The sequence below is a fragment of the Eretmochelys imbricata genome, chromosome 3, assembly GCF_965152235.1.
Source record: "Eretmochelys imbricata isolate rEreImb1 chromosome 3, rEreImb1.hap1, whole genome shotgun sequence".
Classification (NCBI taxonomy): domain Eukaryota; kingdom Metazoa; phylum Chordata; order Testudines; family Cheloniidae; genus Eretmochelys; species Eretmochelys imbricata.
In genome coordinates this window covers 114763883-114781054 of record NC_135574.1, presented here as the reverse complement: position 1 = coordinate 114781054, position 17172 = coordinate 114763883, and the positions used below count along the sequence as shown (strand labels likewise).

Sequence of the window (17172 nt, the reverse complement as noted above, 5' to 3'; positions counted from 1 at the left end):
ACAAAGAAGGATTAAGCATAAATCCTGAATGAGTTTACCAAGATATCTGCTCCCTCACAACCATATTCAGGCTGCATCAAATGAGGTAGGGGTGTGGTTTCCCTGCTCACTTACACATTCTCATGCTAGTGCAAGTATAAACAGCAGTGTAGTTGCAGTCACACAGGGTAGCAGCAAAGGCACAGCTTAGCTGGCATAGCAAGATTGAGTAGGTGTTCACATGCTTGCGGGGGGGGAGGAGAGAAAAATCACACCCCTGGCTTGTTGCAGTCTCAAATAAATTCTTCACACATCTTTAAAGATGGACTCTTACTCCCAAATTTCAGAGTCTGACCTTGTTGGGGGAGGGGGGGACGACAACAACATGACACACTACCCCACTTGGCAGACAGCTAGCTGGTACTACTTACCTGTGTCTTACTGCTTTGACTCAGTTGGGTATCCAAATCTTCTTTACAGGACCATGGTCTCACCCTAAATGATTCTTCCTTAACCCACTACTGACTACACCTACTTAGCTTTCAGAATGGCAAAAAAAAAAACTATTAAAAAACTATTTGCACATATTGACCACACAGATGAGCAAACGTTGTCAAATTATGTAAAATACTCTTTGTAAGAGACAAATCAAACAGCTTTAAAATAAGACCTCTGCTGCAGTGATGCAGAAAACCCAGAAGTTAATTTTTTTTGAATGCATGAATCTAAGTACCATGCAACATATGGCGCTTGAAAATGCCAAACAGTACTGGAACAGTAAACGCATGCCAAGGTGGATCCAGTTCCTAAAGTAAATTGTAACTTCCACTGAGCATTAATTCTCTTTACTTACTGAAAGATAAAGTATTCTTAGGGACAACTGAAGTCATGTTCATCTCCAACATCTGTTGACATTTTAGGTCATAAAATATCTACAATTTAAAAACTTGAGTGTTAAAAGGAAAGTTTGCAAACTGTTGCACAACATCTTTATCTTTTGTAAATCAGTAGTAACAAGCCACTTGCCAGAAATAGGAAACAAGTAAATTAAGAGCCCAATATTTAACAGCAAAAGCACAGCTCTCTGTGCAAATTAAACCTATCCCTAGGTAAACTATCAACCTCACAGCTGAATCACAAAGATGCATCAAACTGAACTACTCCATATTTCCCACATATCATCCAGTCAGGTTCAGAATTCACAAACTGCTCACCCTGTCCAGGTTTCAGACCAACCTGAACATCAGATTTTAGTGTTCTCAAGCTGCAAAGAGGTGCAGGATGAAATTTGTTTAAGGCTTGATGAAATGGAACAGTAAACTCCCATTTTCTATCTCCAGTTAGTTTCCTGTAGTTCAGATCACCTTTAAAAATAATTAAATGTGACTTCTGCAGCTCAGTGTACAAGTCAGTAGCAACCTGAGCCATACTACAAAATTCATGTGGCAGAGTCCAAAACATGTGATCATGGTAAACCAAAACTCCTTTTTTAATACTGCCCTCCCAGTTTATCCCACACCTAGACATCCACCTATTATTAGCTGACTGCAGCTGTTTAATAGTCCAATTAAAATCTTGCTTTGTAGTATCTGATACATACCATGGAATACACTTTCCATGGAAATGGATTTCAGAAACTAACTTTGATGATAACAGAAAATCAGCCAGTACTAGATCAGTAATAAGTTCATATCCAGCATTATCCAGGACTATGTCAACTCTAGTAACTTCTTTTGAAGTTCTTCTTTTCTTGCTGTTAATAAGCAGTGACCAAATGCTTTCCATATCATCCACTAAGATGGAAGTTTTCAAGTTGTCCAGTGATTTTACAGGACTGGCTTTCTGAGAGTTATCTTCACCAGCTGAAATGGAGAGGTCGCACTTATTCCCCCACAATGAAACCTGAAGAGAAAAAAAGTCCATTTTGCTAAAATCTCATTATCCTATAGTCTTTTGTATTGTTCTAGAGACAGTGGGACCTGACTCCACATACATACTCCCTATTAAAGCTCAACATTTGGTACATAAAGAGTTCAGAATGATTTCTGGGAGAGAAACCAAAACAATACTCTTCACTTCCAAAGAGACACAAAAAATGAGTTGGAAGGAGGAAATACAAGCCTCTTTCCCATCTTTATCCTGGACTCGTGACAGATTAGGTTTGGTATAAACACACTGACAGAGCTAAAGAAATTTATATTATATACACAACTCCAAAAAGCCTTGGCAGGAGTACACATAGAACTAATAATGGGAGGATAAGTGAGTTTTGATTACCTGGAGTTTGATAAGTTGGTCTATATTGCAAGACTATGAAAATGTGCTCTTTTATGAAGTCTCAACAAACAGCTAGGTATGCAGTGTTGCCAACTTATGATTTTATTAAGCCTCATGGTAATTGGTGTTTTCCTAAAGCTTCAGCTCCTAGGGCAAGGAGATTGTGAGAACTTCAACTTTCAGTTAAATAAATAAGTTTCTATCCCTAATGGTTACAGAGAAAAGCTTGAAGTTGTAAACGATAACACCAAAACAATTCTTTTAAATCATGATTTAAAGCAAATCTCATGACTTTTGAATGCTCAGGGATGGCAACACTGGATTTACATGAAAAAGAATAAGCAGGGCTTGGAACATGTAATAGACCACCAGCAGCATGGAATTGACATGATTCTTGTCAATTACATGGCTACTCATTGGTCTTATTCAAAAACCCTAATATCTAACCACAGTCTTGTTAGTTTCACTCTGCTGCTCAGATCTTTAACTAGCAGCAGAGGCACAAGAAATGTTTGCAGACTCAGCAATAAACTGCATCAGTCAACATATGATAGGATACACCTCTACCCTGACAGAACACTGTCCTCAGGAGCCAAAAAAAAAAAATTATATATATCTCTTACTGCGTTATATCGAACTTGCTTTGGCCTCGAGCATTTCCGTTATTAATAGTCACTTCCCGTCCCGACTGACCCCTCAGAACCCCGACCCATCCAACCCGCCCTGCTCCTTGTCCTGACTACTCCCTCCAGAGATGCCCCACCCCAACCACACTTCCCAAGACCCCACCCCATCTAAGCCCCCCTGCTCCTTGTCCCCTAACTGCCCGCTCCAGAGACCCCCCCAGCCCCTAACCACCCTTCCCAAGACCCCACCCAACCCCCCTGCTCCCTGTCCCCTGACTGCCTCGAGCCCTATCCACACTCCTGCACGCTTACAGGCCCTCCGGGACTCCCACGCCCTATTCAACACCCCCATTCCCCGTGCCCTGACTGCCCCCAGAACCTCTGAACCACCAACCCCCCCACTCCCTGTCCCCTGACCACCACCCGAGACCCTCCGGCCCTTATCCAACCCCTTGGCCCCGGCCCGGCACCCTTAACACACCGCTCAGAGCAGCGTACCAGAGCCAGACAAGCTGATCCACCAGAGCGCAGCTTTACCATGTTATATCCAAACTAGTGTTATATCGGGTAGCTTTATATTGGGGTAGAGGTGTAATTGCAAACATAAGGCCACAGAATTTTTTTTTTAAGTTTAAAGTTTAAGTTTTGCAGAACTCAAATTTTGTAACTTGCCACAGGCAGGAACTGTGAATAAGAAATGCCAAGTTTACCTGCAGCAGCTTAAAAAATTCTTCCTGAAGTTGTTTTTCATCTAGGTCCTCAATGTTTTTAAGAAGTTCCTGCAAGTAAGTGCATAAGGCAATAATAGCTTGTTGGGATTCAAAGAAGCTCTGAACCTTTGCTTCTTTAAATACATCATAGTCATCAATAGGAGGACTAAAATAGAAGGGAAAAGATATAATTATTAATATGATTTCCATTTTCTCTCACAGCAGCAGCAGCAGCAAAAGTGTTAAACACAACTTTATTTAGATGAATGTTAAACTCGGGGTCCTAATCTGAACTTTCACAGTAATGTGGCATGCCAGACTCCTACATGGCTCCAGTAATACTTACTTTGCCTGGTATTTGGTCTCATTTATTTTAATAACCATATATATTATGGTTGTGGCCAAATGTCTCAATCACGATGGGCCCCTTCTCCTCCCATTATATGGGGCACTGTATACGCACTTTGGCTGCCCTTGAGGGTTTTCAATCTATGAGAGACAAATTGATGAAGGGTGACAAGCCAACTGAGGTTAAATAATTGATCCAGTTTTTTTTCAGTACATTTGTATTTATGGTTGTGTGGCAACTTTTCATATGGACATACCTAAACCTTTTTTGAAAGGAAGGGATTCGTCTTGTGGAAATTTTCATCTGGGCCATTCTAAAAATTAGCATGATAATTCTTCTGTTAAACTTTACATTTATAATGTACTGGAAAAGATAAATGCAATTTTTTTAACAAATGACTCAATACACCACACAAATAAAGTTTTAGTCAAAGATCCTCTAGTATTTTGAATTGCTGAACAAAAAAGCCCTTCATGTTGTTGACTCTCTTTAAGATTACAAAAGAATTCTTCACTTTTGGTGTAGAGGGAGATTTAGAGAACACAATTCCAAAATAACGGGAAATACAATGAATGGATTCCCAAAAGTGCAACTGACACAGAAACTGACATTTTCTGGTTTGGAAAAATGTTATTTTCCACCACCCCAATTTGGAAACTAAAAACAATTTACTCATTTAGTTTACAAAGATCTTTGTGCAACACAGAACTAATGAAAATTTTAGAAGCCTTCTTTCACACTATGATCTTTTCATTATTTGTTTCGTGTGTGGGGTGAAGCTTGTTTGGAGAACTGAATTCTTAACATTGTGGCTTACATAAATCACTCAATATTTATCTACACAAAAACGTACAATTTTTGGAAGTGTTTAAGTATCAATTAGGCTCTTTTGAAAATTTTACCCAAAAATATCAGCGGTAATAAGTGTATTAGTATGTATAATTACAACTAACCCTACTGTCACCACATTTTCATCTTTTAGTGCCTGCTACTACTCCTGTTGAAATTAATGGGAGTTTTGCCATTAACTTCAAATGAGAGCTGGGATTGGCCCTTTGTTTTCAAATGAAAAACACCAGCCAGTTTAACCTTTTTTAGAGGGGGCACACAGAAAACGTTAGCTCAACCTTGCATATTACTTAATTAGGGAAGGATATCAGAGTTTGAATTATGCTATGTTGCAAAGGAAGCAAAGCCTCATTAGTACCTTAACCATGGAAATTGTTGCTAAGACTTCTAGCAGTGGAGTTAGTAGAAAATCGAAAAAGACTACTGCTCTACATTTGTAAGAAAGGTCTGCATTTTAAACCAATTGCTTCATTTTAAGCTTACTCCCTTTCTTCCCCCTCTCAGATGCACAAAATCAGAAGAACTATACACAGGGTAACATTTCATGTTAGAGTATATACTTACTTATGAACTAGTGCTTCATGAATGCGGCGATACATGTAACACTCCACATATAACCAAGGGGACTGAAACCAGCTTGGCTGTTCATTTCCATCTAATAAATTTTGTTGATATTCTAGGTATTGATTCCACAGTGGAACATCAGGGAGTTTATCATCCAAGGGAACCAATGGTTTGTCTGTTTGCAGCTCATTCCTTAACTTTGAGAGGATGGATATAGTATTCTTCTCTGCCTCGATGCCTTTCTGAAATAAAATGGAAAATAAGTGTCCCTAGTCCAAAAATACATTCCTGGATAGCCACATACTCTATGGTAGATATTTCCTTTTGCAGTAAAATTTAAGTTTTGAATCTTAAAAATCGAACAAAAATATCAGACTCTCAGGATCTTGCACTTGAACAAAGACAAAAGTCTAAATGACGCTCAGTGAAGCTTTTGTTCTACATCTGACATTTACTGCAGTTTCAAACCGTCCAAGCTAGAAGAATCCCCTTATGCCATGAAAGTTATCTGATTCTGTGTTGAGGCAGGACCTTTTGCTCATAATCCATTCTGTTCAACAAAATGCCTGGTTCACTGGGGAGAACTGTTAGGGGTCTGTTACAGTAGTAGGCAGATGAGGTTCTGTAGACTGCAATTTCAGGAGATTAGACTAGACGATCATGATTCTCTCTTCCGACATTAAAGTCTACAAATCTATGAGAACAGCAGCCTGAAACCTTGCCATCCCCACAAGGGCTAAGATGGATATGCCACAAAACACCATGTAGCCAAAGAACAGAGAAAACTGAGGAAGTTTCAGGAGCCAGAAAGAAAAGAAAAAAAAAATTAATAAAAGAGAGACATAACATAAATAACCAGGAAAGCAGAGGAAAAAGACAAGTCAGGGGTTGAGAGAAAAGAGGGACGACATGAGAAAAATTATGAGAGAAGACAACACGAGGAAAACAGGAATAAAAATAAAACAGAGAAAATATCTCTAATAAGTTTCAGTATGAGAAAAATAGTATGAAACAACAGTACTCTTACCTCTCCATGTTCTTCAAAGAATTCATTTTTATGTCGGTGCAAAGTATCAATAACCCTAGTTAGGATTTGAGGCAGCCTGTCCTTAATTGTAAAATATGCAAAAGATCTAACAAGAAAAGAATCAAAGCATTACCTTAATTACTCAACTAACACGAACAGATTTAATATCTTTCCCCTATTTATTCATTACTTTATTTTCAAGTGCAATCTATCACATTTAAGGATAGCATATAAAATGCAGTAATTTCTGTTTTGCTAGCTGCTTTTGAAGTTAGAGGGAGGAGTTAGCAAATGTGAAAAATTATTTTTCATTTCACCATATCCTAATGGACTAAAGAAATACTTTGGCCCTGGCAGACCAGTGAATTTCAGTGTAAAACACCCTTTCACGAAGAATGCTCAGTTATCAGATGTTGAAATCAAAGGAGGTAGGCTCAAGTGCCCAAATGGCTCATTAGAAGAAACATACACTGTTTTAACCTTGTATCTTATTGACCCCGGCTAATAAAAGCAAAGTAACCTTACACTTACCCTACATTTCCATGTTACAACATACCCAGTTCCTAAAATAATTTACCTGGATGAATCAATACCAGATTTGAAGAAGGGCAATAAGCAGGGGTGAAAGTAAGTTAGAGGACTTACCGGTAGTCGGAGTCCTGAGCAGGGGGCGTGGCCTCAACCGGAAGAGGCAGGGCCTTAAATCCCTGGGCCCTTTAAATCTTGATTTAAAGGGCAGGGCTCCAGCTGCAGTAGTGGCGGCTGGGAGCCCGGGGCCCTTTAAATCACCCCCAAGCTACCAGCTGCAGAGGCAGCTGCGAGCCCCGGAGGCGATTTAAAGGGCCCAGGGCTCCAGCTGCCACTACCGCAGTGGAGCCCTCTGCCCTTTAAATCACTGAGGAGCCCTGGGGCTCCCAGCTGCCACCGCTACCCTGGGGCTCTGGGCTCTGGCAGAGCTTTAAAGGGCCTGGGGCTCCACTGTGGTAGCAGCTGCCAGAGCCCTGAGCCCTTTAAATCCCCGCCTGAGCCCTGGGGTAGTGGCAGCAGGGCTCTGGCAGGGATTTAAAGGGCCCCGGAGCTCCAGCCACCGCTACTGCCCCGGGGCCCTTTAAATCCCCGCCTGAGCCCTGCTGCCCGAGCTCTGGGGTAGCGGTGGCTGGGCTCCATCACGGATTTAAAGGACCCCAGGGCTTCAGCTGCCGCTACCACTCCAGCCCTTTAAATCCCTTCCGGAACCCCGCCACTGCTACCCCAGGGCTTCGGCAGCAGGGCTCAGGTGGGGATTAAAAGGGCCCCAGGGCAGTATCGGTGGCTGGAGCTCCAGGGCCCTTTAAATCCCGGCCTGAGCCCTGCTGCCTGAGCCCTGGGGTAGCGGCGGCGAGGCTCTGGTGGGGATTTAAAGGGCCCCGGGACGGCGGCGGCGGCTGGAGCTCCTGGGCCCTTTAAATCCCCGCCACTGCCACTACCCCAGGGCTTGGGCAGCAGGGCTCAGATGGGGATTTAAGGGGCCCCAGGGAAGTAGCAGCGGCTGGAGCGCCAGGGCCCTTTAAATCCCCGCCAGAGCCCCGCCGCCACTACCCCAGGGCTCAGGCAGCAGGGCTCAGGCCGGGATTTAAAGGGCCCGGGACGATAGCAGCGGCTGGAGCTCCAGGGCCCTTTAAATCTCCGCCGCAGCCATCCCAGGGCTTTAAATTGCCCTCTCTGAAAGCCGGTCCTGATACAGCACACCGGCTCTTACTGGTACACCGTACCGGCTTACTTTCATCTCTGGCAATAAGTAAAAGAAAATGACATGCATTAAAGCGCTCACTATAACTAGTCAGAACATTTTCATTTAAATTTCAATTCAGCAAACTATGTTTTGTCAAAATTAAAACGTTTCATGAAGACATATTGTTTTCACTAAACTTTTGTTGGGAAGGTTTTGGGGTCCAGGATGAGGGATGAAAAGCCTTGGCTCTGAATCAGGCAGAGCAGGGACTTGAACCTGAGTCTCCCACATTCCAGACCAGTGTCCTAACTACCAAGTTGTAGAGTAGGGATTGGAAACCTATGGCACGCGTGCCAAAAACAGCACGCGAGCCAATTTTTAATGGCACGCTGCTGTCTGCTGGACCCGGGCAGACAGCAGCATGCCACTAAAAATCCTGCCCGGCCCAGCCCACTCTTTTCCGCTCCCCACCCTCCCATTGCAGGGCAGGCAAGCTTCCCCCTCCCCCAGCCTCTTCCCCGAGCATGCTGGGTTCCTGCCCCTCCTTCTCTCCCTCCCTTGCTACAGAGGGGGAGAGGGAAAAGCGGAACTGCAGCACGCTCCGGGGACCTTGGGGAAGGGGGTGGAATCAGGGCATATCCCCTCCAGCAACCTGCCCTGAGCTGCTCAGGGCAGCGGGCTGGGAGCACCCCCAGCCCTCTGCCCTGACCCCTGCACCCCCCACACACACACCCACACCCCATGCCCTGACTCTTGCACCCCCCACATCCCCACTCCCACCCCTCGCACCAAATGGGAGCTCCTGCACACACACCCCCACATTCCCACCTGCATCCCTCGCACCAAATGGGAGCTGCCCAGGTAAGTGCTCCACACCCAAACCTCCTGCCCCAACCCTGAGCCCCCTCCCTCATTCTAGCTCCTGGCCAGACCCTGCACCCCAACCCCCAGCCTGCTCCTTCTCCCCCAGCCCTGCTCTCAGCACACACCCACCCTCATCTCAGTGCAGAGAGAGGAAGAGAATGGCTAGAACCAGGGAGAAGGTAGGTACCTACTCTATGTGGACAGGGCCGGGACTCCAGACCGGCAGCGGGCTGAGCGGGGCCGGCAGCCGGAACCCTGGCTGGCAGGAGCCGGTGGACGGAACCCCAGACCAACAGCAGGCCGAGTGGCAGCGGGCTGAGCCACTCAGCCCACTGCCAGTCTGGGGTCCCGGCCACAGGCACCGCACAGCCCACTGCCCGTCTGGGGTTCTGGCTGCCTGCCCCTTACCAGCCGGGGTCCTGGCCGCAGGCCCTGCTCAACCCGCTGCCGGCCTAGGTGAACGGAACCCCAGGCCAGCAATGGGCTGAGTGGGCCAGCAGCGTAAGATCAGCATTTTAATTTAATTTTAAATGAAGGTTCTTAAACATTTTGAAAATCTTGTTTACATACGACAATAGTTTAGTTATATAATATATACACTTATAGAGAGAGACCCTCTAAAAAATGTTAAAATGTTTTACTGGCACACAAAACCTTAATTTAAAGTGAATAAATGAAGACTCGGCACACCACTTCTGAAAGGTTGCCGACCCCTGTTGTAGAGCAACTGACATGCAGGCACACTCCCCTTTACCAGTCTGTTTTTCTAAACAAATTCAAAAGGAATATTTTTGGTGGTGTTGTTCCAATAAGGAACAAAAACAAATTTCAAAACCTTGAGAGTTGCTACACAATAACACTGCCATTTTCCCATAGCTCTGGTCCTCATCTCATGAAGTGTTTTTCCAACTCTGGTAAAGAAGATTTGTCAAGGACGCAAGTTGACAGGCATCACTTGCGTCACCTTTTCAGATGATAATATAATACTGTCAAGCTAGTGCTACAATGTATGTACACTGATAAGGTGATATACAATCCTATACATATGATTACTTTAATACACACAAAAAATTCACTGTGAAGCAATCAGGACTGCTAACCCCACAGCATACCTGATCCAAACTCACAATATCAGGGAGAAGTTAGGGTATGTTAAAGTACATAGACTCTGTTCCTCCACTCACACTTCATCATCACCACAAATATCAAACACAGACTATGCACTGCAACCTCAACTCTGTTTCCCCTGTTTTGTTTCTGCACATACCCCTTTGCCAGATTTCTCCTCCTTCACTTCTTCCCCCAATACTATTAGTTATGGATATCAGGTATAAGGTAAAGGGTTAGATGCAGAAGGATTGCTAAAGGGAGACTGCCCAGCCTTCTGTCATGAAAGGACAAAATTAAGGTTGTCATGTATGGTCTTTGTTGTACTGCATAAGTCTCTTCTGTCAGATTTTATTCTACAGCAGCAGAGAAAGTGTAGCTCCTGGTGGGGAAGATTTCATATGTCCCGGATTCCAATGAACCATTAGGCCACCATATGCAGTGTATAACCCTAAATCCAATCTTTTTTTAAAACCACTCATTACACCAGCTCTACTCAGAATACACACCTCTCTACCAATTTTTTTTGTAGACAGACAATGTTTTGAAGAGATATTGGTCAATAACAAAAAGGTAAAACTCTCAAAAAAAATTTTTTGCCAGAACCCAATTTCAGAGACTTCCTGTTTAAAACCAAACCAAACAAAAGCTACCAGGGAAAACCACAAAGGGCATAAGAATTAATCCTGTGTGAAATTTCACCTCAATAAGCCACCTACCTTTAGAGAAAAATAGGAATTCAAGCAATATTTTAAGTCAATTTTAGTCATTACTAGTCACCTCCATTTACTAAATGTCAGTAATAATACAGAGAGATGACAGGCTGACAAAGGTGGCTGGTATCTACCACAGTGCATCAATTTACATTAACACTGAGTTACTGGTCACAAAAACTACATTAATAACTTTAGAAACTAACCAGTGCCACAAGTACTCCTTTTCTTTTTGCAAATACAGACTAACACGGCTGTTACTCTGAAACCTGTCATTAATAACCTTAAACTACAATTTTAATAGATACCTACAATTTTTATAGAGACTAAAACCCATCTTCATCCAGCTGGAGGAACACCTCCATGGGTACAGAATACATGCAGATATACCGGCGCTGAAGCCCCCAGCACAACTGCACCGACTGGGGAGCGAGAGCTGAAGGTCTGGCCAGAGGAGCAGTTTCACTTCCAGTGGCACGTCTGTACCTCTCTGCCTTACTATCAAAACAGCGTTTGCGGTGCCCCCGAGGATGCAGGGAGTGCGGGTTGACAAGGATGCCCGCAGGGCTTGTGTAGAAGGGAGACCAGCGATAAGGGCGAATCACCCAGGACAGCCGCCCCAGCTGAGCGGGGGTAAGAAGGGCCCATGACAGCCTGGTCGGCACCGCACAGGGAGCGACGCTGTCTGACCGCGCTGCGTCCCCGCGCACAGAAGCGGAGCTGAGGCGACAGCGGAGCTCCACAGCCGGCTGTCGGGCTACCCACCCCTCCGCGCCTTGGCCGCCCCCGAGTCAGGGAGCCCCGTTAGCGCACCGGCCCAGCGGCCGCCCGCGCACGCTGCCGAGCCGTGACCCGCGGGGAGTCAGGCGCCGGGGCAGGGCTCGACGTTCCGCCGCCCTCTCCAGCCGCGGCGCCCTGCGGAGGTCGCTGCTGGACGCAGCCCCCCCCCCAGGACAGGTTCGTCCCACGAGAGCCCGGTGCCAGGGCACCGGTGTCGGGCGCTCTCAGGGGAGCCGGTGCCAGAGCGGCGCCTGGATGGGCTGAGATGCGCCGCGCCCCGCCCCGCTTCAGCGCTACCCCGCTTGCGAACCCCCGCCGAGCCGTGACGGACCCCTTGAAGCTGCCCGCCAACGAAGCCGGTACCCCCGCCATCTTCCCCCCGCAGAGTAGTACTGCGGCACCGCTCCGGAAATGACGCAAGCACGCCTTGTTGCGTCCTCAATACGCAGTATTAGCGCCGCAGGGAGGAGGAACAAACACGCGGGGCGGGGCGGGGCCGCATGGGAGCGCAATTCGTGGCCGAGGAGGCGTGGTTACATGGTAAGAGCGCGCAGTGTGGCGGGGATTGAAGGTCGGGAGCCGGGTACGGGGACAGGCAGTTGGGCGCTGCCGTTCCCCGCGCGACAGGGAAAGGAGCCACCCCTCCCCCCACCCCCGGAAGCTCAGGTCACTGGTAGGGTGCGACCCCCGCCCCTTGTGAACGGAGCCGCGCGCGCCTGTCAGGCCTTCCGAGTGTGTCGGGGCGCGAGCCCCCCCGTGCGCGCGAGGGGTCCGCGGGCCCCCGGAACGGCTGCCGCTGAGAATCGGCCCCCGCTGGCTGCCAACGGCCGCCTGGGGGGAGGCGCTGAGCCGGGGCTCTGAGCGCCGAGGGCTGGGCCTTATGAAGGGGAGGCTGGAGGCGGCGCCGGCCTCCCCCCGGCTCGGGCTCCCGGCGGCTGCGCTGCTGCCACCCGCAGACGCGCGCCTCCCCCATAGCTCCCAGGGCGGCCTACCGAGGAGTCCGTGTCATCGCCCCATTTTATAGATGGCGAAACTGATACCTGGAGGGTGTTTAGGCCTGGAGGGAGTGGGCGAAACCACATGCGTTTCTGTTCTAGGCCTTGGCTGCCCTGGCCTGTGCCAGTTCAGCAGGCTGGTCGGAAGCAGAGGCCCCAGCTCCTGACTGATGTATGGAGGGGGAGGGGGTCTCTTAGTACAACCTTTCCAGGTACCCTGCCCAACAGGGCTCTTCCCGTTTCAGGACCCTGAGGTAGGTCAGGATTCTGCAGCTGCTCCTACATCACAGCAGTGCTCAGATAACAACCACCAGCGCCCCAAGCTGCAATTCAGGGCATGTCTACACTGGCAGAGTTACAGTGCCACCCAGAGAGTGCTGAAGGGAAACCGCTGTTGTGTGGTCTCACTGTCAGCTGCCAGTGCAATAGCGTGTTCATACTTGTGGCACTTGCAGCGGTATTTGGAGCGGTGCACTCTGGGCAGTTATCCCACAGAGCACCTCTTTCTCTTCTGCTGCTAAGACTTGTGGGAAGGTGAAGGGGGTTGCAGGGCATCCTGGGTCCTGTCCCAATGTCCTGTGATGCATTGCTTTGCATCCCAGCAATTGCTGTGCTTCTGTCTGTATTTGGCGCCATCTTTCAATGGTTTCTGTACTGCGCACCCTGCCTCTTCAGGCTGCAGGAGTGGATCCCGAACTGTTGACTAGTATGCTGCTCGCTCTGACCAACACGTCACAAGTGACAGTGGAGTTATTCCTTAAACTACAAAGGCAAGAGGAGTGTGACATTGATCTCGCTACGCATAGCAGCTACGACACAAAATTACTTGTGGCATTCATGGAGGTGCTGACCATAGTGAAACGCTGCTTTTGGGCTCAGGAAACGAGCACTGAGTGGTGCGATCACATCGTGATGTATGTCTGGGATGACGAGCAGTGGCTACGGTTGGTGGATGTGATTTAAATCAAATTAGTGGAAGACTCAATTCAATCATGGTTTTCTACATAAAAGTGCATTCTTGTTGATTGTTATAACCTTAATACATATTCTTCACAACTCCGATAAATGTAGGTTTCATTGTTAGAAGGTGCACACTATACATTTTTAAAGTGAATTGTTTTGAAAACTTTTCAGGTTAGTTTTACAGCTATATCAGAAAATGAATGATTGGTTATTTCATTTACCAAAAGTAATTAAAGCATATATTTATGAAGTTATTGGGAGGTGAGCTATCTCCAATTCAACAGGTTAATCATTAATATTTGGAGGAGTTTCTTGCCATGCTGTATTAGGAGGAGTATATCAGCAGACATTTAAATTGTTTTATTTAACTAAAACAACAATGTTATGTATTCTGGATTTTTTTCTTCAACAGCAAACATAATGTTTTAACAAAACAAGCATATGAATTTTTGAATTTAGTTAAACATTCAAGTTTTTTAAAATCAGGTTTGTTTTTGTTAAAATTGTTTAAAATAGTTAAATGAAATATTTTAAAAAAATTAAATCAACTATGGCAGCCATGTCAACATGAGAAACTTAAAATATTGGCTTCTGCAGCTAATTCAGTCGTCTTCACCTTCATTTTCCTCTTTGTTCATAATCTGGGAAAGGTCCCAAACAGTTTCTCAATTTGGAATGAATTAGTCCAAAGGAAGAAAATATTCTTTCTACACCAGCAGAGGAAGCAACTGCTGGTAAAAGTGAGATTATCACTTCAGCAGTCTCTGAATCCAAGTATTTAAGTGACTTCCAACCAGTTCACTGGTGTGACTTTCTTTAAAACATCATCAGCAAACATATATTTCTTGAATGGTTCACACTTATTATAGTTGGCATTATGGAGGGATGATTGCTGGATGTCCATGTCATAGCCAACTCCTCTTCTTCAGCAGTTAAGGTTTGACGAGTATTAGGAATATTTGCAAGAAAATGAGCTGGAGATGGTGCTTGTCCCATTTGTTTTTTTTAATGCTTGTAATTTAATTCTGTCATTGTATATTTCTCTTTTTAAGATCTCACTCAATTCCTTCCAGATTTCAACAGCGTCAGCAATAAAACAGCTATTTCCCTGCATTTTGTTCAAGGCTACAGAAATATGCTTCGGGGTACTCCGCATGTGTTCAACATTTCTCTTAAGTCCAATGTTGAGAACTTTGGCTCTGACAGTGCAATCTATTTTTTTCACTATTTTGTTCACAAACTGTCCTAAGATTAGGCCAGTTCTTGATATAGTGCTCAAAACAGTCCACTACTGAGTTCCATTGCACGTCTTGTGGGAGAGTTAGCTTGGTTCCTCCCACTTTTTTCAGAGCAGCTGCTGCAAAGTGGTTGTTACAGAAGTATTTTGCAATTTCCACAACATTATTCTTTATTTCTGGAACACTGAAGTCTGGCTAAGAAGTGGATCAAATGAGCACTGCAACTATATGTTGTTAGCTTGGGACTCTTTTCACACTCTCCTAAATTATTTCTTCTCATCTTGGATACATTTGCAGCATTGTCTGTGACCAAGCTGCTTACTAGACATTTGAATTTTTTTTTCAGTTTGTTATAGCTTTTACTGCTGCTACTACTTGTAAGTATTCTGCTGTGTGTGCATTTCCTGATGTATCAATTGTTTCTGTAAGGAAGACACTCCCTTCTTCTGTTGTCACAGAAGCACATACAACAGGATCATTGTGGACATTGCTCCACCCAAGACTTAGGTTAATAATTTCACCCTCTAGACCTTTTGCACACTGCTCAATTTCTCTTTCATACACTTTACCCAGCAATTTGCCTGCAATATCTGCTCTGTTGGGTGGATTGTGTCCTGGTCTTAATGACTGAACCATGTTAATGAAGTGTGGGTTCTCAATCATATGGAAAGGGGAGTTTTTTTGCATAAACAAACCGGGCAATCTTTTAATCAATTACTACTTTTTGTAATCTGCTGGTTCTTATCACAAACTTGTCTATGGTGGTTTCTGGATGATGATGGAGTTGTTTTTTAGTTTTTGCTACAGGTGATATACTGTGGCTATGTGACATACCTTATGTGACTGAAACACTATCATTGGCAGATAACTCTGAAACTATAGAAAATTATGGTGATCTTGAAGGTGGATAGTCTTCAGAATCCTGTATGTTGAGGATGGATTCTCCTAATTAAATAATTGCATTGACTTATTTTGTTTGTTATTACTATACTGCTCATTTAGTATTACTCATTGCATTCACTGATACTCAGTACTACTTTAAAGGTGAAATTGTAAAAGGAAGATCTGTCTATTTCAGCTATTTATTTTTTATCACAACTGCATCTAAAATGATAGTACCATAGAGTAACAACTATATTTTTTACTCAAACATGAGAATTTAAGAATAGTCTAGAAGGAAGATAGGCAGTCCTTAAGAAAAGTATGAAATAAAAAAGTTTACCAACCTGAAGATCCTGCTAGTTCAGACATGTTCCTTTCATCATCTTCAGTGCAGCTTCCTCCTGAGAAGAAACACTTCTCATGATGTTGTTTCTATCAGGCAACCCAGGCCTTGCATTTCTTTGTTGCAGTGTTTGCATTTTGCACGCATGCCTGTCTTACCCACAGGTAGAGGAACTTCATTAAAATATTCCCAAGCTGGGTCTCTTTTACGGCCTGCTGCTATTATAGGTTTTCCCTTCTAGTGAGAGAATAGTATGGTAGATCTCAAATCAATGATGGCTACACTCAGAAAGACCTCAAGACTTCTGGAATATGCTGCTCAAACAGTTTCACTTTTGTTTCTGCTGCCTGTCCCTCCCTTCTCACATTTATCTCCAGACTTCTTCTCCTTGTCCAGATCTATTCCGTCCTCAACAATCTTCTATTCATTGAACTTTTTGAAACTTTGCACTTTTAGAGAGAGGTAAGAGAGTGATTCTGTGTACACAAATTTGCAGAGGGACAGTAAGGTTGAGGTCTGTTATTTCTCACCTCTATATATTTTATTTATAACATTTTTGCTGTTAACAAGCATGTTATCTCTGGAGACAAATCTACCATTGGAGAACTGCAAAACTAAGCATCTCTGATGCTCAGTCTAGAAGATACCGAGTCCCATTGGGTAGATAGATTAACCTAAATAATCTATACAGAAGCTCCTGGAACCCCTAAGATTTGGGTCCTTAATCCATGAACTATTGGAACACATTTACAAGACTTTTTTAAACATTACTTGAATATATTGTCTCATACTATAGAATTAGAATTTATAATCTCTATTCTATATTATGATGAGGTATCTTTGAGCTATAATGTATCTTAATTTAAACTCTTTTCCTCAAAAAGCATTTTATAAAAAATATCTGATTTAAATGAAAAATCTGATTTTTTTTTTTTTAATATAATTGATTTTTATCCACCATGGCTTCAGAAATTTTGTATGAGGAAAGCCACATTCATGGGACTGTGAGATAAACTCACCCCAGCCCTGCACCACAAGGACACAAGAATGAGAGCTACCCTGCCATTGGAGAAGCGCGTGGCGATTGCACTATGGAAGCTGGCTATTCCAGACTGCTACTGATCGGTCACTAATCAGTTTGGAGTGGGAAAGTCTACCATTGGACTCACGTTGATGGACGTGTACAGGGCCATTA

At 44.7% G+C, this 17172-nt stretch overlaps 2 protein-coding genes across 2 annotated transcripts in view; one reads left to right on the top strand and one right to left on the bottom strand.

Moving 5' to 3' along the window:
• Positions 1-951: 951 nt before the first annotated feature.
• Positions 952-11976, bottom strand: DCPH1 (damage control phosphatase 1). The gene is made up of 5 exons (XM_077813216.1): positions 11888-11976; positions 6382-6487; positions 5355-5596; positions 3593-3758; positions 952-1881 (listed from the first exon to the last, which is right to left on the bottom strand). The coding sequence occupies exons 1-5, from the start codon at positions 11926-11928 to the stop codon at positions 1114-1116; spliced, it is 1323 nt and encodes a 440-aa protein (XP_077669342.1). The 5' UTR covers positions 11929-11976; the 3' UTR covers positions 952-1113.
• RMND1 (required for meiotic nuclear division 1 homolog) overlaps positions 11953-17172 on the top strand; it is a 50765-nt gene continuing 45545 nt past the window's right edge. The window contains 2 exon segments of the mRNA XM_077813215.1: positions 11953-12039; positions 12042-12096. Coding sequence (XP_077669341.1) covers positions 11968-12039; positions 12042-12096 — 127 coding nt within the window. The 5' untranslated portion in view covers positions 11953-11967.

What these genes read in the sequence shown, in the direction of transcription:
- DCPH1 (XM_077813216.1), bottom strand. Translation starts at nt 11,928, where the DNA reads ATGGCGGGGGTACCGGCTTCGTTGGCGGGCAGCTTCAAGGG. An exon ending in TTGGCGGGCAGCTTCAAGGG is followed by an intron (nt 6,488 to 11,887) that starts GTCCGTCACGGC and finishes TTTTCTTGTTAG; the next exon opens with ATCTTTTGCATATTTTACAA. An exon ending in TCTTTGAAGAACATGGAGAG is followed by an intron (nt 5,597 to 6,381) that starts GTAAGAGTACTG and finishes ATTTTATTTCAG; the next exon opens with AAAGGCATCGAGGCAGAGAA.